At 35.9% G+C, this 20,446-nt stretch overlaps 1 protein-coding gene across 3 annotated transcripts in view; it reads right to left on the bottom strand.

Moving 5' to 3' along the window:
- The window catches only part of MYSM1 (Myb like, SWIRM and MPN domains 1), a 40,410-nt gene extending 20,345 nt beyond the window's left edge, over positions 1-20,065 (bottom strand). For 2 of the 3 annotated variants that reach the window (XM_066269074.1, XM_066269073.1), the window contains exons 1-9: positions 19,983-20,062; positions 14,394-14,469; positions 12,764-12,834; positions 10,641-10,718; positions 10,526-10,549; positions 9,385-9,463; positions 6,604-6,702; positions 5,418-6,190; positions 537-667 (exon numbers count right to left, since the gene is read on the bottom strand). In XM_066269074.1, coding sequence (XP_066125171.1) covers positions 537-667; positions 5,418-6,190; positions 6,604-6,702; positions 9,385-9,463; positions 10,526-10,549; positions 10,641-10,718; positions 12,764-12,834; positions 14,394-14,469; positions 19,983-20,047 — 1,396 coding nt within the window. In that variant the 5' untranslated portion in view covers positions 20,048-20,062. Of the gene's footprint in view, positions 1-536; positions 668-5,417; positions 6,191-6,603; positions 6,703-9,384; positions 9,464-10,525; positions 10,550-10,640; positions 10,719-12,763; positions 12,835-14,393; positions 14,470-19,982 lie in introns of all 3 variants that reach the window. The other variant, XM_066269072.1, reaches the window with a different exon arrangement.
- Positions 20,066-20,446: the final 381 nt, after the last annotated feature.

The raw sequence follows: 20,446 nt of genomic DNA, 5'->3' as shown, positions 1-20,446 counted from the left end.
AAAGTTTGTGTCATATTAATAGAAGGGTAAAATGCATTTAAAATATACATACTCATCAACTTTTATATTTGAGAAAAACTAAAGGTGAAAAAAATTTCTTCCTTAAAAATATTTTGGCATTTTTATTATATTTAAGCATAGAGGTTCATAAATTATTTCCTTTATTTAAACACTGCTAGACAGTATTTCCAGCATAAATACAGTATTTGCAACTTAAATGGGATTATTAGACTTTTCATAATTTTACTATGACTTGACAAAGAACTGCATCTGGAAATTATTTTTACTACTTAGACTGCATATATTTCCTTTAAAATTATACCACCATTTTTCACTGTAGATTAAAGGGAAATATAGTTTAATCAATAGAAATATTTTACAGCAAAATCTCAAAATTTATTCCAAAATGGTATAGAATCCCCCTGAATTTCTCTATGTCTACTCCTAAATGTACCTGAATTCTAACTATCAAAGAAATTAATGGGTGCCATAAGGATAATAATGTCAAGTAAAACATGTTGGTTTTTTATTTTTACCACATCCAAAATTGATTGCTCCTATCAATTCGAGGTATGTATGAATCCGTCCAATACAATTAACATCCCCACAGTTCTTCAGGCCAGGACGTACTGAGGTCTTATTTAAGTATTTCGGTTTGCATATCTCCCTAATTAAGAGATGGAAGTACAATTATTTGGGATAAAAACATAAAAAAAGATTTCTGGGGAAAACTTTTAATATTTGAAATATCTTAAAAATTTACCCTCTCTTAATATGTAAATGTAGTAGTAAATACAATACTAATATATATATATATAATACCCAAGTGTACTTTTTTCCTGAAATAATTTAAATAACACAGTAATTTACAAGTATAGTGTGATTTTTACAAGTATTCTTTCTTCCTAATATTAATTCAATAGATTCCAGTTATCCCAGGACTTTAAGTTTGAAACTTATTTATCTACAGATCCAAATTCAAGCCCAAATCTTTGAATAAAAAGGGCACTTTGATAATATATTGAAAGTATTTAGTATTAGACTTTTTGAATATTTAATATATCACTTAGTTCATTGACTTTTACTTGGTTGGACAGCATCTTTTCATTATAAACTAGCTTATTAGTACTTAAAAGTTTTATATTAGTTTTTAGTCATTATGCTAACAAATAGTAAGTGCTTATTTTTAGTAGAAAATGAAAATAGATATAACAGGGCATCCCAAAGGAATCAAGACATGCCCAGACTATGAAAGAAATAAGAGGTTTATATAATAAAACACATAGTTACTGAATATACATAATGTACCATGCTAGATGGTACAATATAAAGTTTAAGAGTAATAGAAAACTTAATAATAGTAGCAAACAATTACTGAGTGCTTATGCCAGATGCTGTTCCAAGAGTTACACATCTTTAATCCTCACAACAACCCCACAAGATAGCTTTTATTATTCTCATTCTAGAGATGAGAAACGAAAAGGTCAGAGAAATTAAAGCACTTTCTTAAGGAAGTAACAGGATGCAAATAGGCAATACAAACTAAGCATTCAGATAATTCATATAAAGTAGCTATTTCTTATTCAATCTTAATTTTATCCTACTATTTATTTTGTGTCCTCTGAATCAGGCATTGTTCTAGGCAGGCACTAAGGATATAAGAGATGAAAAGTATAAACTTCTTGACCTTACATTCTAATGGGGAAGACAGTCTAATAAATTAGTGAATGATATCTATTATATTGTCAGGTAGCAATATGTGTTTGGAAGAAAAAAGGGTAAGTGGATAAAGGGAGGCAAATAAGCAAGGACTGTCTCAGACTCAGTGTCTGGGGATGGCCCCTCTAAGCAGAAACCAAATTTGAAATCATAAGTTCTACAGAACTTCAGGGGAGGTAAAAAGGGATTTGTGATGTGGGAGGGTTTTAAAAGTTCCACTGAACAGGTGAAACTTCAAATGTTTTGAAAGAAACAAAAACAAACTCCACAAATGAAAGCAGGAAAGCAGAAATGAGCATGGTATAACTGCTTCCAAAAATCTGTAGGAGTCTAACAACTAATCTGATAAATCATTAACAATTATCCAAGTCAAAAGGCTTCAAGTAGAATTTAGTAATCTAGAACAGTGCTAAACAAATGGTAAGGCTTCTCAAAAAGATATAATGAATCATCATTCATTCATTCATTCATTCAATCAATCTTTTCTCCCTAACAAGTAGAGTGCCTTCTGTATTCCAAATATTGTTCTAAGCACTAGGGAGTTAACAATGAACAAACAGACAAAGAAAAATGTCCTCATGCGGAGGCTACATTATCATTGAGGGATGGGAAGGGGAGAAAATACACAAATAAAAATCTTTTCAGTGAAAATAAGTTCTATGAAGATAAATTAAAAACAGAGTAAGAGAATAAGAAATAAGAAAAAGGAGGTATGTGAGCTATTTCAGATAGGGTGGTTAGAAAAGGCCTCTAATTTCCCTTGAGCAGACCTGAATGAAGTGAGGAAGCAAAGTTCACCAAGATCTAGCGGGGAAAGTACTCAAGGCAGAATGAAAAGTCTAAGTCAGGGCCTTGAGTTGGAAATGCGAAAATAATGAGTCAAGATTACAGACTCTGGAAATCACCTTCACCTAGTTCCTTTTACTCTCTGAAGCTCATTTTTCTCATCTATAAAATGAGAACAGGTTGTCAAGAGGATTGGAAAGGATTTAAATACAATGTATGAACCCTGGCTGGATAGCTCAATTGGTTAAAGCGTTGTCTCAATACGCAAAAGTTGCGGGTTCGATCCCTGGTCAGGGTACACAGAGGAACAGATCCATGTTTCTTTCTCTCTGTGTGTATTTCCCTTGCTCTTTCTAAAAGCAACAAATAAAAATTTAAAAATAAATATATATAAATTCAGTAGGCGTCTTTTTATTTTTAAAACATTAACTTCTCCTTTTTTTTTCTTACACTACCTCCAGTCCCTAACCACTTTCTATTTTATTTTGGAAGAGAACATTCGAGTTCCAGTTCAAACACTTCTTTTTGCTTTCTTACCTAATGAAATAGCAACACTGAACTTGTTTCATGAACTAAAGCAAATGATACTAGGAAACAATAGCTATATAATATATACCAGCTATGTAAATTATTCTCCCTAACGGAATCCAAAATTCAAAGTAAATAAATTTTGATTAAAATAACAGTAAATACTTAGTGATTATCTGTACGAACATTTTTGAGGGTTTTTTTTTTGTATTTTTCTGAAGTTGGAAACGGGGAGGCAGTCAGACACCCGCATGTGCCCAACCGGGATCCACCCAGCATGCCCACCAGGGGGCGATGCTCTGTTGCAACCAGAACCATTCTAGCGCCTGAGGCAGAGGCCATAGAGCCATCCTCAGCGCCCGGGACAACTTTGCTCCAATGAAACCTTGGCTGCAGGAGAGGGAGAGACAGAGAGGAAGGAGAGGGGTGGGGGTGGAGAAGCAGATGGGCGCTTCTCCTGTGTGCCCTGGCCGGGAATCGAACCCGGGACTCCTGCACGCCAGGCTGACGCTCTACCACTGAGCCAACCGGCCAGGGCTTTGAGTTATTTTTTAAGTCCTTCAATTTTGGCCATTCACCCTCTTATTTCTAAAATCAAAATTAGATGCCAACAAAGATCAAATTTATCTTTTTTTATAGTGTGAATTAGGCAATATGGAATAATGCAAATAAGTGATTTATAGTCAAGATGTCTGTTAGTGGCTGGTTGTAAAATCAAAGGTACATCCCTAAACCTCTCCTGACCTCAGAATTCTTTTATCAGATAGATTGTATTTTATAGAATTGTTGTGAGAAATTAGATGATACAGAAGAGCTCTCTGGAAACTGTAAAGCACTAAGCCAATGTCAGTTGTTTTTTATAAGTAGTCTTTATTTTGATACCACTCTTACCCAGAATTTGTACTTCTGGCAATCTCAACTGTTTGCAAGAACAAAAACAAAAATCTTTCTTTTAGAATATGACTGTCCTTAAAAGGCAAATCACTTTATATTGTGTAAGCAAAATGAAGGTTACTGATTTAGTAAACCTTATCTTTCTTTGGTAATCTTCCTAGGTTTTGGCAGAAGCCCTCTGTAAAGATGGCCCTGCACAACCCTGAAGCAATAACAATTATGTTTCATGATGCCTTATGGAAAATTCAAATTCTTTCAGAATCTTAGGCTAGTAAGGTGGGAAGGTTTTGCTTTGTCCCCCATCCCTCACTAAATGATTTAAGGAAAAGGAACTAACAATTTACAGGGTAAACTTCATGTATCAGAAAATTCCAGGTTCCTGATGAAGCTGGATGAAGGAATTAAGAGATTATGCTACAGATTCAAAGCTGAGAGCATTTAAAGTAGCTATTTAGGAGAATGGTTTCCGCAATATAGCCACATTTAATGACTATCCTTCTGCCACAAAAGTTTTCTTTCTTGGTACTTCAAACTGCGGGAAGAACCAGGAAAGACATACTGCCTCTTTTCCAGAACAGTAGTGCTTTCTGTACTTTCCTAACATTGTCCTAAGAAAGTGCTCCTTAAGGCAATCATCTATCCTTTCTCTTTTTTCCCAGACTTAAACACTCCTGATAAACAGACAGATGGATTAAGCTAGCTATAGATCAGTGTTTTTCAATCGCCAATCTACGAAAGAGTTAACCAATCTTGTGCAAAGGTTGTTGTATGAAGAGTACAACAAAGTCTATAATCACTGGGCCTATTCTCTTCATACAACATCAGGGTAGTTAACTCTTTTACGGACTGGCGGATTGAAAAACACTGCTATAGATGACAATATTTACCAAAGCTTTCTTTTTTTTTTTTTTTTTTTTTTAATTTTATTTATTCATTTTAGAGAGGAGAGAGAAAGGGAGAGAGAGAGACAGAGAGAGAAGGTGGGGAGGAGCTGGAAGCATCAACTCCCATATGTGCCTTGACCAGGCAAGCCCAGGGTTTCGAACCGGCGACCTCAGCATTTCCAGGTCGACGCTTTATCCACTGTGTCACCACAGGTCAGGCTGCCAAAGCTTTCCAAAAAAGTTTCACTATGAGAAATTTTAAGTCTTGCTTATTGAAATATATTATGCTAAAGCTCTCTGGATCATTAGCATTGTAAAATACTAAATTCTGTATCAGCCTAACAGAAATACCCTAGAGCCCTGGTTGGCAAACTGTGGCTCTTTGGCCCCTTGAGTGTGGCTCTTCCACAAAACACCACATACGGGCACTACCTCAATAAGGAAGGTACCTACCTATATAGTTTAAGTTTAAAAAATTTGGCTCTCAAAAGAAATTTCAATTGTTGTACTTCTGATATTTGGCTTTGTTGACTAATGAGTTTGCCGACCACTACCCTAGAGTACCATAAGTTTTAAGACAGCATTTAAAATATAATTCTTCCTTACCACTGATCCAAAATGTAATTCCTAATTTTCAAATAGCGTTCTGGTGTTTTAGCTTGGCGCCCCTCAAAGAATTCAGGAATTGCTTGTTTTTCTTCTTCTTGAATAATATTCCTATCTATTTCTACTTCTTGCTCTGGTGGCTTAAGCTCTTCCTCTTCATGGTGCTCCTCTTCCATTTGGCAGGAAGAATGAAAAACCATTTCATTATCACTCACATCTTTCTGAACTTCACAAGGCTCTGGAGACGGCATCCGCTGGGTATCATTTACTATTCCATTTCCATCATGCTTATCCCAGTTCTTCATCAGTTTATTACATTTCTGATTATTTAATTCAACTGATTTTTTGTCACTGGTGCTCTGTTTTTCAGTACAAAATGAAATTCCTGAGCTTGAAAATGTTTCCATCTCACCCTGCTTTAAATTCTGAAGATGTTCCTTGGAAGATTTAGAAATGGGGTTTTCCGGGCTGTCAGAGGTAATAAATTCTCCTTGGTAGGTTTCATGACTTTTACTATTAGGGATTTCTAATAAGAAATCACTGCTAGGATTCTCCAGGGGTGTTTGAGAAGTCATCTCATCTGCTTCATCTGTGATGTCTACTTCTTCATCATCAGATAACTTCTCAATTTTTACAGCATTCAAGTTGGGATCAGCACGTCCCCTTAAACTTGACGGTGTCCATGCCTTTGTGCTTTCACTTTCCCTTTTAATCTGAAGATCACTGTTGTTCTTCTGGTCTGGTATTTCCTTCTCTGGACCATCTAATTTTACCTTATTAAAAATCAAGAGAAAACCCCCATAATAGTACGATTTTAAAATTTAATCACTGGCACAGAAAGTAGGATAAATATAATGCTATTAAACTGAATACACGTCATTGTTATATTTTATCTTTATTGTGTTTACTACTCTTTAAAGTGTTTATTACATTTTAAATAAGTAATTAACATTTTGTTCTTCTATTTAACTATAAAATTAAGTAAAATAACATAATACCTATTTAATAGGAATACTCACAACACAATATATGCTCTGAGATTTTTTAAGATAAGTATCTGTAGAGTACTTCACGGGTATAAAATACTTCTACAAAAACTTTAAACATTAAAACTTTAGTGCCTGAATTAAAATTTTATTTTATTTATTCAAAATATTATTAACTAGAATAGTTATATTCTGCTTACCTTATTTTTAAAGTACTGTCTGGCATAGCTCTTCACTTGTAAAACAGTGCGACTTCCAATTAGCTTTGCAATTTTGGTCCACCTTCGGCCAAATTTAGCCTATGTTATCAAAATAGAAAAGAAATTGCTTTGGTTGAATTTACTTGTTAATATCCTAAGTGACTGCCATATTTTAAAAATACAAACTAAAAGAACAACCCATCTTTATTTATTTTCTAAAGCACACAATAAAGCCTCATATATATCTAAGACTGGAATCTGGACTTACAAAAACTGACCAAAATTGTTTAGAAATTAGTTCTTTTCATAGCTATCTCAATGAAGATACATTACTTTTAAGTATTTCTAACTGTATGTATTCATACTGCACATTATGACGTTCCAAATCTTAAAGAATCTGAAAGGGAGGCAGGTTGCATTTTCCATTTATACAATCAACTGAAAATGTTCTGACACTAATTTAAAAATACCTTTTACCCAGATTCCATCTGTTACAACATCCATTATATGTCCCATAGCAGATACTCTAACTCTACACAGATTATCACAGTGAACTGCCCAACACCGTCCACCCCTCTACTGTCAAAGGCTGTCCACCTGCTAACACTAAAGCTGAGGTGAGAAAAACACTAAAAACTTAAGAGAGCTCTAGTAACTTCTGAAGTACAGAAAGGAATAAATAAAATTTTAAAGCTAAAAGAAATTGTTAGGTATCAAGTCTATCATTTGCTACATACATACAAATCTCCTTTATAATATCTCTAAAAAACAAGATACTCTCTATTTCCCAAAGTAGCTCAACAATTCTAATTCTTCAGAATTTCTAAAACTATTAAAAATAAACAAACAAAACCCCAGCCATCACTCAGGGAAGCTGATCTTAGGGCATATGTACAGGCCAGGTAGTTATGACTTACGGTAGCAAGTGATAGTCAAAGATCTGACCCAAATGATAAACCTTAATTTATATAATTATTTCTGGTATTCATTAGAAAATCTGAAATATGGATTATTCCCTAAAACTGAAAGTAATTCTGGCAAAATTACTAGTAAGTATAAATTATTTACATTGTACTTAACTAACATCTAGCAGAGATCAACTTACTGAAAAATTATTTATCTTTATTGTGGGATAAAGTTAAATAGGTAACTTGGCAGCATACAGCACTTTTGGAGACAGGAAGATCCAGATAAAGTGTGACCAGCAGGGGCTGTATGGGCTTAGGCACTATGAAACTTAGGGAGGGGACACTAACAAGAGGAGCAAAGAAACATTTGTCAATTTTAAAATAGAGCAAAGGGAGAGCCCTATGCCCAAGAAAGAGAAGGAAAATCTTTCTTCATCATTCAGTACCACATAATTCCCTTCTCTCAAACCTGAGAAAATTCAGTATATAAGCAAATTATATCAAAAGGTCAAAAAGGCTGGACTACAACCAAGAGTTCCATGTATTTTTGTGGGAAAATATTCTATGTTTAAAGTATTTGTTTATGTATATAAATAGACATCTACATATTTATGTAAATAAATACACTGTTGCTTATACAGGGATAACTATCTCTGGAAGGACATACAAAAGAATAGATGAAAATGGTACCCTCAGGCATAGAGAACTAAAGGCTGCGATAAGAGTTAGACTTAAGACCCTACAACTTTAGATACCTTTTGAATTTTGAACCATGCAGATGCAGCTTCTATAACTACTATCCATATCAACAATAATCTAAAAAGTCACAACCCACATGCGTTGGTGTCTATATATATGATTTTCACTGAAGGGCAAGAAATCAAAGTTGTCAGCAATCTTACAATAAATAAATGGTTAAAGTTAGATTATATAAATGATAATCATGCAACTGACTGAAATACCAATATAAAAAACATAACAGCACAGGAGAAAAATATCAGGAAGAGATAAAAACTCCCAAGGATAGTTTAGGTACTTATATAAAAAGATCACAAACTATATAAATGTTATGATAATGACTAAATATAAAAATACAAACACAATTTTATTTCCCATCATTTGTAGAAACATTAATATTTCAATTAGCACTCATGAATACTATATAATTCTTATATATTCTATATATGTAATACATAAATTTATCATTTCAAAATTAATTATTTAAATAGTAAAACAGCGGGTAATATGTACCGTAAAGAAATTATATAACTTATTCCCAATAGTTAAAAAACTTTTTGAATATTTTTATTAAACATTACTTCATATTAAGGAGTATTTTCAGAATTAGATACTGGCATGCATGTTTTTCCATTATATAACTTGAAGACATGTATATAGATCTCAGTGAAACATTCATATAAAAGAAACATTTTGTCTTCAATTATCTCCTCTAAACTATAGATGGACAATGCCAAATAGCTGAATAACAAAGAACTCAACCCAGAGTTCCAAATACACTTTTCTTTCTTTTCCAAGAGAAAACATTAAATAACTAAATAATTTTGTCTTTTTATGCAGGTAGTTGGCGTCAGTTACACAGAGATTATTCAATTTGAGAGTTTTATTAGTATTAAAAAAAAGGGTAGAAACTATCCAAAATATAAATCCAAATTGTTTAATTTTTCAGTAGTAAAATGAATTAAATTCTCCTGTACTATACTACAAACATCATCACTCTATACAAAAAAATATAGATATGATCACTGTAATTAAAAAGAAACTTATGGTCTCTACAAATTAATTTAACCTTACAATTCTATCAATATTTGCTTCTAGAATTATTTTACTATAAATCAAAAATTGCTCTATTTACCAGCCCTTGTTCAAACAGCTCTTTTTCTTCTATCGTCCACTTTACTGAAAAACTGGCTGGTTTTGTAGGAGATTGTACCCTGAAGGGAAAAAAAGGAATAGCAAAAAAAAAAAAAAAAAAAAAAAAAATCTGAAATGGAACATTTGATATTTATGCAGCTAAAGGTTATAGATAGCCATAAACTAAATGCAATACTCTGAATCTAAGAATTTTTTTAAAAAAAAGAGAAGAAAAAGAAGACTGCAGTCTCTATGTGAGGGGCAGATTTACCCTGTCTCATATGCTTTCTCTAGCTCAGGATGATAGGAGCCCCACACATAATCCTTGGGTCTGATGAAGATAACACTAAAAGACAGCAGAGGAAGTCAGTGGGAAAACAAACAAATAGGGCTCCTGACACTGGACACAGAGCAGCAGACGGTAACACATTTCCAACTCCAGAAAGGCATGTACAAGTATAAATCGACTCCAAAATACTATTACTTTGATTCTTCCATGTAAATCCATGTAAATATTCAAACCAAAAAAGTAAAAAATACCATGGCATTACGTTTATTGCTTTTGAAATTGCAGTATCTTAAGAAATTAAAAGTGATGAGGCTCACTAATTTAAGCAACATTCATCTTTTCATTAACTTCGTTTTTTGTTGTTTATTCAGCAAAATGCAAAAGCCAAAGTTTGTTCAGTGCTCAAACTATTCGTAATTTTAAAACTGTAAGCTTTACTTACCCTTTAAGGGACCATAAATATGCAAGTTTATAAATACTAAATAAAATAGTTAATAGTTTAATTTTTGAAAGCTACAAATTCAAATTAAATTTTTGTTTGAAGGGATTAAAAATTAACTGATAGGGCAATAGAAATCAGTTTGATTTCTAATATACTTAATAAAAGATTTTTTAAATTATCCCACAAATCCTTAGTAAAACATCTTTTCCATAATCTGATGGAACCAAAAGAAAAATTCTGGCAAATAACATCATAAAATTACATTGGAGCATTCTGATATGTGTAAAAAAATTTTCAATTTTATATTTTTGTATAACACAAGATCGAGAGGGCTTTTCCACAGGCCAATTATAATTTTTGTTTAATTTTCCCATAATTAAAAGGTTTAAGGTATAAAATATAAGTACATACATGATTTTTGCTGTTTTCTGCAGACTGCACCACATGAAAAAAGAAAGTAAGGAAGCACGTGAGATTTTTAAAAATATTATTCAGGCTTACAAAAGTATGATAAATTGATTTTTACCTCTTCATGTATTTTTTATCATCTTCTTTTTGATCTAGCCAGAGTTTTTCTGGAAGTGATTTCTTAGATAAATAATACCTGTGTAATTATTAAGGAAACTTTTAAATAATAATAAAGTCCTAATTTTTCTGTGACTCATATAAAATAGGGACTCATACACTCATGAAATGCTAGCTAAACCAATTCCTCTCAAAGCCCTTTTCAGGTCTGTAAAAATTTTGGTACAATTACTTATACATGACAGAGTTGGTATATTGATTAAATATCACATGTAAAATCTTATAATATGGTTTCTGCATAAAATGTGTGCTTCATAAATGTTACCCTTAGTTTCCCTTTTAGAAGTAGCTAAGAAACATCCTCAATGTTTTATATAATTCTTTATTCCTAAAACATATCAAGAAAGTAATAGATGAATTTGATTGGAGTCTAAAATAATTTAGGACAACCAATTGTTTTCATATTTCTCAAGATGAAAAGTTCAGGGTTATTCTCGACCCTAATAAAAACAACAATTAGGTCAAATCTACCAGAAAACCTTCCTCTCTCAAACTTCTTTAAATGGCCTCTGCAACACTCTTAGATGAATTAGAAACAGCCTTCACTAACGATTACTGACTGTGTGTCATGTATATCAGGCACTAAGCTAAGTACAGTACTAGGTCCTGAGGACAAAGATACAAGAAAACATCGTCCCTGTCCTCCAAGAGCTGACACAGCTTTTACTCTCATTATCTGTTTCCAAACTAGAAATTAACCAGTGACAACTTAAGTATTCATTAATACTTGAAATTATTAGTACTTGAATTTAGTACTTGAAATGTGGCTAGCACAAACTGAGATGTACCATAAGTATAAAATACACACTGTATTTCAAAGAGTATGAAACAAAGGATGCACAAGAGCTCAATAATGTTTTTATATTGATTAATTTTGAAATAACATTTAAAATATACTGGGTTAAATAAAGTATATAGTTGAAATTAATTTCACCTGTTTTAAATGCGGCTACTGGAAAATTTTAAATAATAGATATGACTCACATGACTTTTCTATCAAAAGCATTGATATGGACTATAATTGTAATGTCTAGGAAGAGTTAGAGAATAAGACAGCCTAAAAAGGGTTTACCTATGACAGAGTACACAGACACTTTGAAATCAATATAGCCATAACTGGGAATAAATGCAATAGAAAAATTCTGGCTTAAAAGAAGGTAGAAATTCAAGAAATATAGAGGAAAGAATTAAAAATAAACCACTATTCATTAGACTATTATTAATAATCTTTATAAATCATAAAATCAGAAATCATTTTGTTCAATCCTCTCATTTTACATAAAATATAAGAAAATTGAGTCCCAAATAAGTTAAGTTGCCAACATCAGATACAGATGAAAGAAACAAGGACAAGAAGCTAGTGGCTGAACCATGGATAAGAATCTTCAACTTCTGAACTTCTGGGGGAAAGAAATCTTGATTGTTTTGTATTTGTTTTGTGCTTTTTGCTTAGTTAGATTCCTCTCACATAACACCTAGAAACTGGTCAAGAAGTGCAAACTTTTACACATTCTAGTTCTGTGTCCTTGGACACATCAACATCTCTGGATTTCAGCTTATATAACTGAAAATGAGGCTTAGACTAAGGATCTTGGAGTAAAGGTTCCAGCTCAGTGGTTTTCAACTGCCAGTCTGCGCCTGACGTTGTATGAAGACGACAGCCTCTATAATCAATGAGTCTCTCATCTTCATACAACATTACAGTGGTTAACTTTTTACAGACTGGCATGAAATTTCTGGTGTGCCAGTACTGATTCACAGACTGGTGGTTGAAAACCACGGTAACTAACTTAAAACATTCTATATCTTCAAATCAATATTCAGACAGTATACATAGTTGGCTGACAACAGATATTAAAAAATAAGAGTCATATCTTAGATTTAGCAATGAAACAGAACCAGAGAAATAAAATGCAGCTTTTTGCAAAAGTAGGTAACATATAGTAGCAGCCTGGGGCCAAATATAACCCACCCAATAATAAACAGTGATCTCTTTTGTAAGTTTTGCATTTAGAAGTTTTTAACCCTGAATTATTTTCTTTCCTCGTAATCATTAAAGGATACTCTTCTTCCAACAACATTTTCTCAATGACAGCTCTGTTCTCTTCACTGATGGTGCTATCCAGAGTCCAAGGCTATTAAAAAAAAAGGAAATATTTTTCTTATTTACTACTTTTTGAAATTATCTTCTATATTTTGTTAAGTGAGAATACATAATGATATAATGATACCAGTAATAACAGCTATCATTTACAGAGCCCTTAGACACATCTTTGATTCCCACGATAAGTCTACAAGATAGGCATCATTAACTTCACACACGCATTCATAGTGCTATCAGCATTTCAAGTGGAGAGCAGAGACTTTACACACACAAGTTCTTAGATTTCAGGCTCAAGTTTTTATCCATGATAAAGTAATAATGGCTATTATATATGAAGAACTATTAGTTATCAGCATTTTGCTAGATACTTCACCTATTTCCAAAACTTATAATTCTTTTCCCTCAAGTCACAATCTCTCTTTGAATGATCACTCATTTTCAACTCAACAAAACTTAAAACTTTCAGCTCAGGTCTCTTCTCCCGGATCTATCTAGACTGTTATTTCCAACTGTCCCTTAAAAATTTCCACTTCGTTATCTAATAGACTTCTTAAATTTAACATTTAAAACATAACTCACCATCACATACCTTCCTAAACCTGCTTCTTCCCTGGGCTTCCCAACTTTATAAATGATAGTACTTGTCACCAAGTTATTCCAGCTAGAAACCCAAGAATCATCCTAGAGTCCTTCCTTTTCCCTCAATCCCACACCTAATCTATCAAACAGCTCTCCCTCCAAAATATAATTTGATTAAATCTGTCCACTTCTATCTCTTCTGCCCCAAACTCAGGCCAAGCTACTACCAAATCTTGCTTAGATTACTCATGTCTCCTAACTGGTCTCTTGATTCCACTCCTGCTTCCTACAAATAGGAAAGAGCTTTCTTTCGCCTCTCCAACCTTGTCATAGCTGTCACTCCTACCACCATATTCTGGACACGGGCTTCCAGCCAGAGCCTTTGTGCTGCTATTCTTTCCGCCTAAAATGTTTTTCCTCAACTCTTCACATGGCTAGCCCTCTCTATTACTTTTCAACTTAAATATCATCTCCTCAGTTTCCTTCACTGACTTTATCTAAAGTAGGTCCCCCATCCTGTTACTCTCAGCCAGCAGCTAATGTCCTTCATGATTTATAATTAGTTTGTCTACTTGTTTATCACCTGACTCTCCTTTAGACTAGAAGCTCCTTGAGAGCAGAACCAAGTTTGTCCTGATTATAGCTGTAACTCCCAAATCTGGCCTAGTGTCTGTCACACAGTAAATACTCAATAAATAACTCTTAACTGAGGAAATGAGCCCTGCACTGATCCCCATTTTTCAGTTGATGAAACTGAAGTTCAGAAATCTGGTTTTGTGGTATACTAAGGATTTGTATCCAAATCCAGATGGATCTAAAATTGTTTCCCACCAGCCATTTTTCAAAGTCAGAAGTAATAAGAATAGGTTTCTGCTATTTTTACAATAAGAAAAATGTTTCAATATTACCTCTGTGATTGCTGAGAACTAGCACCAAAACAAAACAAAACAAAAAACAGGTATCCTAGAATGAGAAATAGCTTAATGTACTGATAGTTTCATAAATACTTACAATAAGACCATTTTCAGTTCTCCATGATGAATCAAGATAGTGATCTTGTAAAACAAATGTTGTATTTTCATCACTTCTGTAATAGTTAAGAAAATGGGTATAAACATGATATAACACCCATTAATGCATACAGTTTACACATCAGTAACTGGCAGGTTGAGATGTTAAGCAAATATTTAGTTCCCTTCTCCCCTTAACAAGCAGATTTAACATTGCAAATGCCTGCTCTACCTCTTTGGCCTGTGAAATATATAGTGGCTTTAAGTTACCCTATCTCAATCGCTAAACATCAAATCTGTTCACTTCTTTTGTTTCCCAAGAATAAACAACTTCATAGGGAACAAAAATACCACAAGGCAGCAACCACACATACTCTGTGCCCATGAACAACACTTTAAATTTCCTTTGAGGAGTATCTATATAAATGTAAGAATACAACTTTACAATTAATTCTTTTAGCTATACTTAAAAGCATAAAAGCTACCATCAATACCACCACCCTCAAAATGAAAAAACAAAAAACAAGATGGAAGAACCAAAATAGAAAATACTTGAGGACAGTACAATACAGTGATAAGAAAGTGTGATGGTTTAATAACAATTTATATAATTCAACAAATTAATGGGTTACTATATTTGGGCTCTTTTCTAAGTCCATGGAGGATTAAACTTTATTAATTCAATCCTTTCATTAAACTAATGAGAACTCTCTAAAGTCACAGTTTGATGGACCACTTGATATAATTAAATTTAATAGGTGCTTTTCTATGCCTTGAAGTTATAGTTTCCTAGTTAAGTTACTGACTTTTCCCAGATCTACTGCAATGTTAAGAATCTGTATCTCTTAAACAGAAAAAACCTATTGACAGGTTTATATTTTTTGAATCTTCAATTAGTCCTACAGTTGTTATAATAAATTGTGGGGCTAATAAACTATAAACTAAAAGCAATTATGTCTCTCAACTGTTGATGTCAAAAAGGTGTTAATTCAAAAGTCAACTCTGATTTGAAAGGGGCTACTAGGAATGAGAAATAAGATTCTGAGTCTTGTATCAGCAGATGGAAACCTTTATTTAACTAACTAGGTCTGCCAAGTGCAGGAGGTAGGTCTAGTATTGCTTCATGTTTACTTATGAAATCTTTTTATATGGTATTCCTCATTATGGATCAACAACATCCACACCTCTGGTGTATGTATCTATCTGTACACTTACATTCATAGGCACCACAAATTAACATGTTTAAACCTGAGGTCAGCTTTCCTCTCAAATATGTTAATCTTCCATCATTACCTATCCGAGTCTATGGCAGTTCCATCATCTAAAGGCCCAAGCCAGAAATCTGAGCCTGCCCTTATTTCCTCACAATGCACATACAATTTGTTGCCAATTCTGCTGCTTCTGACTTTTCCAAATTCAGTTCTTACACTATATTTACACTGACCTTTAAGGCCCTGTACTTTTAGACTTAATAATTTTCCCTGGTTAACTGCAAGGGATAAGATCGACAAGTTGTCCACCTTTCCTCCTTCATCTTTTTCATTTATCTCTATCTGACACATACAGGTTTACTGCATCTAATAATAAGAATGTTAATTCTATGAGAACAAGGGCCCAGGTCTTGGCATACTAAAAGTGCTCAATCATTTCTTGAATGAGTGAATGAACAAGGTAGGTGACCACGGATCACCCAGGTCTCTAGGAGTTAAGGAATGAAGAAGACTTTATCATAAAGCCTACTGGGGATTGAAGAAAATAACATGATCAGATCTGATATAAAATGAATACTCTAACTTCAGAGAAGAGCAGAAGGAGCGAGAGACAAGGAGCAGTTAAGAGGGAGTGATTATATAACTACTATATATATAGGGGTGACTTAGACCTGGGGAACAAGCAGTGTGAATAGGAAAAAATGAATGCATTTGAGAGGATACTTAGAATCAACAGACCCTTCACAACTGATAAGAGTGGAAGGAGAGAGGTAAGGAAATGGTACATATATGTCTGGTCCTTGGGTGACTGGGTGGATGATGCCTTTTATTGAACTAGGGAACCCAGAGAGGAAGGTTTGGTGGGGAAAGTTTATAAGCTGAGATTGAGGTGCCTGCGGAACATTCAAGTGCAAATAGATTCAGAAGGCTGGATAAATGGAACTGAAGCTCAGGAGAGATGTGGACTGGCAGCAGATTTGGGAAACATCAGCATATATTAGATGAATTTATGAAACTGCTATTGTTTTTTAGGTCAAAAATGGTCAAACACTGGTAAATGTTCATATTGTCCAACCCAACAGACAGAAATTTAAGTCTTGACAGATGGTATCACCAGGGACTCTATGGTTTTCGGTAGAAGTCTTATGACAAAACCCCTTGGAACACTCATTTAAGGACAAGCAAAAGAAAATGAAGATGAGAAGGAATGGTAGGAGCACCTAGCTCAGGGGTCGGGAACCTATGGCTCATAAGCCAGATGTGGATCTTTTGATGGCTGCATCTGGCTCGCAGACAAATCTTTAACAAAAAAAAAATGTTAAAAATATAAAACGTTCTCATGTATTACAATCCATTCATTTCCTACCGCTCATGTTCATGGTTGTGGCTGGCTGGAGCCAATCACAGCTGTCCTCCAGGACAACACCAAATTTTTATTGGATAATGCTTAACGTACACGGGTCGCTGTATGGCTCTCACAGAATTACATTTTAAAATATGTGGCATTTATGGCTCTCTCAGCCAAAAAAGGTTCCAGACCCCTGACCTAGCCTTAGCAAGTACAAATGCTCCTTGACTTACGATGGCTTTTGTTCCTAATAAATGCATCGTTAAGTTGAAAATCTCCTAAGTCAAAAATACATTTAATACACCTAACCTAATAAACATCATAGGTTAGCCTAGCCTACCTTAAACACGCTCAGCACACAATAGCCCAACTGGCAACACAGTTCACTGTAGAGTACTTGTTTTTTACCATTGTGATCCAGTGTCTGACTAGGAGTTGTGGCTTGCTGCCTTTGCCCAGTATCATAAGAGTATCATAAATGCATAGCACTAGATCCGGAAAAGATCAAAATCCAAAATTCGAACTACAATTTCTATTGAACACGTACTGCTTTTGCACCATCATTAAATTGAAAAGTCATGTCAGGCGGCACTATTCCCCAGAATATGTTACTGATACTTGGAGTTGGTAAGGTAATGGCTCTAACCACCAAGAACCATAACCTTTGTAACCCTCCTGCATAAGACTAAGATGATCACACGTCCCACCAGAAGACCTAAGGCTCAAACAGAGTAAGAAGAGAAAGGAAAGAAAGAGGAAAGAAAGAAAAATTAAATATACCTATTCTTAGAAAAACAAAGAACCTATGCAAAAGGGGTAGAGCCAATGCTCTCAGTCGATCTTTAGTGTTTCCAAGGTCAACTTATTTCTCTCTGGACTGCAGATAAGTATCCTTGCTCACATCTCTAATGAACATCTTGTGAAAAGTAAATGAAATCATGCATGCAAAAGGGCTTGGTCAAGATTAACTTGAACTACACAAATTTTAACAATGATTGTTATTAACAGCTTTCTACTTATTTTGTATAGCTTTGGACTGCTCTGCCTAAAGAGTTTTGGGAAAATAACTACGTATAAATTTAATTACTTGCCTGACCAGGTGGTGGCGCAGTGGATAGAGCGTCAGACTGGGATGTGGAGGACTCAGGTTCAAGACCCCGAGGTTGCAAGCTAGAGCGCAGGCTCATCTGGTTTGAGCAAAAAGCCCACCAGCTTGAACCCAAGGTCGCTGGCTCCAGCAGGGGGTTGCTCAGTCTGCTGAGGGCCCGTGGTCAAGGCACATATGAGAAAGCAATCAATGAACAACTAAGGTGTTGCAATGCGCAATGAAAAACTAATGATTGATGCTTCTCATCTCTCTCCATTCCTGTCTGTCCCTGTCTATCCCTCTCTCTGACTCACTCTCTGTCTCTGTAAAGAATAAAATAAATAAATAAATAAATAAATTTAATTACTCTGTATATTTTCTCTTTTTTAAAATTTTTATTATTAAGAGGCAGGGAAACAGACTTCTGCATTCATCCAGCTGGGATCCACCTGGCAAGCGCCCTACCAGGAGGGGCTCAGCCCATCTGGGGCAGCTGCTCTGTTGCTTGGCAACTGAGCTATTTTAGTGCCTGAGGCCAGGCCATGGTGCTATCCTCAGCATCCAGGGCCAACTTGCTCTAACCATTTGAGCCATGGCTGCAGTAGGGGGGGGGGGGTAAGGGATGGAGAGGGGTGGAGAAGCAGATGGCCATGCTTCTCCTGTGTGCCCTGGCTAGGAATTGAACCCAGGACTTCCACACACTGGGCCGATGCTCTAGCACTGAGCCAACCACCCAGGGCCTGTACATTTTCACAGTACTTTAAAGTTTACCAGCACTTTAAACCTTCCATCTTAGTCCCTCAAGGACAAGGTTAGTATTCTTCTTCACTATTTACAGAGGCCCTGGTATTAGATTGAAGCATATGAAATTGCCACTTTATGGATTAAAATGGTCCATGATTGTAAACTTCACACGGTCCAACCTAACAGAGTTCTAATGAAGTTGTTCCCAGTTACAAGCAATTTAGCTGAGTTTAGAACCAAAGTCTTTCAATTCCTCATCAGTCTAGGCCTCTTCCTAGAGGCTCAAAGTCTGGAAGCACATTTTAAAAATAGCATGTATCGATTTCTTACTTGGAAAGCAAGGTGTTAAAGGGCTAGATCTCTCAAGCTGGACGTCACTGTTGAAAAACCACACTGGCCTGTCACACAGGAATCGTTATTAAATAAGTGTAACTCCTTGCTGGGTCCTCACAATATCATCCCTGAGAATAGCGGGATAGTAAAGAACACAACCTTTAGAGAACACCTACCAGAGGCACAAATGCGTCTGGTAATTATTTCATTAGCTCCTCACAATGACCGTACGAGGTACATATCCTGCCTGTCAGTTGACACAGGCGCACACAGGTTAAATGTCTGGACAAGGTCACGCTGCTAAACCGGCGGGGCCAGCCAATGCAGGCGCACCCAGCGCTGTCCAACTCAGTCCACCCCGTCCCTTCAAGTTAAGCTGCCTCTCGGAAAGTGTTTTACAGCACCCCCTCTGTGGAAGAGGAAACCTGTGGCCAGTGGGAATGAAACGACACGCTGAAGGTCATAGGGTTTACACATTAAAGGATCCCCGAGCGCAGGTCCCACCCGGTCCAGGGACTGTTCTGGTTCTAGTTACTATCAGGCGGAGGCAAAGGGCGCGTTCTGCTGTGGAGGTAATGGAAGAAAGAATTTAATTGTTGGCCAGAGTGCAACGTGCTAGGCGAAGTGAGCGCCCTCACAGCATCCCGATATAAGGTAGAAGAGCCGACCGACAAGAGCCCCGGGTACCCCGCGGCTGGGCTCAACAGTAGCCGGCCAGCGGGATGGGCGCGGCCCTTCTCCGGCTGCCAGGACACCCTGGCCCAACTAATGTTCTTCTGTTCCCCTGTGCCCTGACACACCCGCAGACTTTCTAAGGGTCATCCAAGCCCCTCCGCGTCCCTGCGAGACCCGGCCTCCACGCCTCACCCTGCCTGTGCCGCCGCTGCCACCACGTCCCCTTCAATATCCACATCCGCTTCTTCAGCCGCCATGATGGGACCTGACCCCATCCGTCCTCCCGAGAGATCCCGCGAGAGGTAGAAGCCTGGGGGCGGGGCCCTTGCGTCACGGGGCGGAGCTGAAGCCTTGTTCAGCCTCTCCCGTTCCCGTGCTTCAAAGCAGTGATGTGTATGCTCAACGGTTTGGGACGATGTCCTTTTGTTGACGTTTAAAGACCTTGGGAAGTGGCCTATGTTTGGGTTTTGAAGAGATTATGCTCTTGGACGAATTCTTTGGCTCCTGACCTCTCTCATTTGTAAAATGAAGATAGTAGTAAATATCTTTCTGGAGTGCTGCTATAAACGTCAAGCCAGACCTGCTTTGAACTGTGGCTACCGTAAAGGACACATACCTGCTGGCTTGCTTGCCTTCCTTTATAACTTCCTTCTTTT

The sequence above is a fragment of the Saccopteryx bilineata genome, chromosome 3 (assembly GCF_036850765.1).
Source record: "Saccopteryx bilineata isolate mSacBil1 chromosome 3, mSacBil1_pri_phased_curated, whole genome shotgun sequence".
In the NCBI taxonomy this organism is placed as follows: Eukaryota; Metazoa; Chordata; class Mammalia; order Chiroptera; family Emballonuridae; genus Saccopteryx; species Saccopteryx bilineata.
Note: the sequence above shows the minus strand (reverse complement) of the source record. Positions and strands in the feature narration are given on the sequence as shown.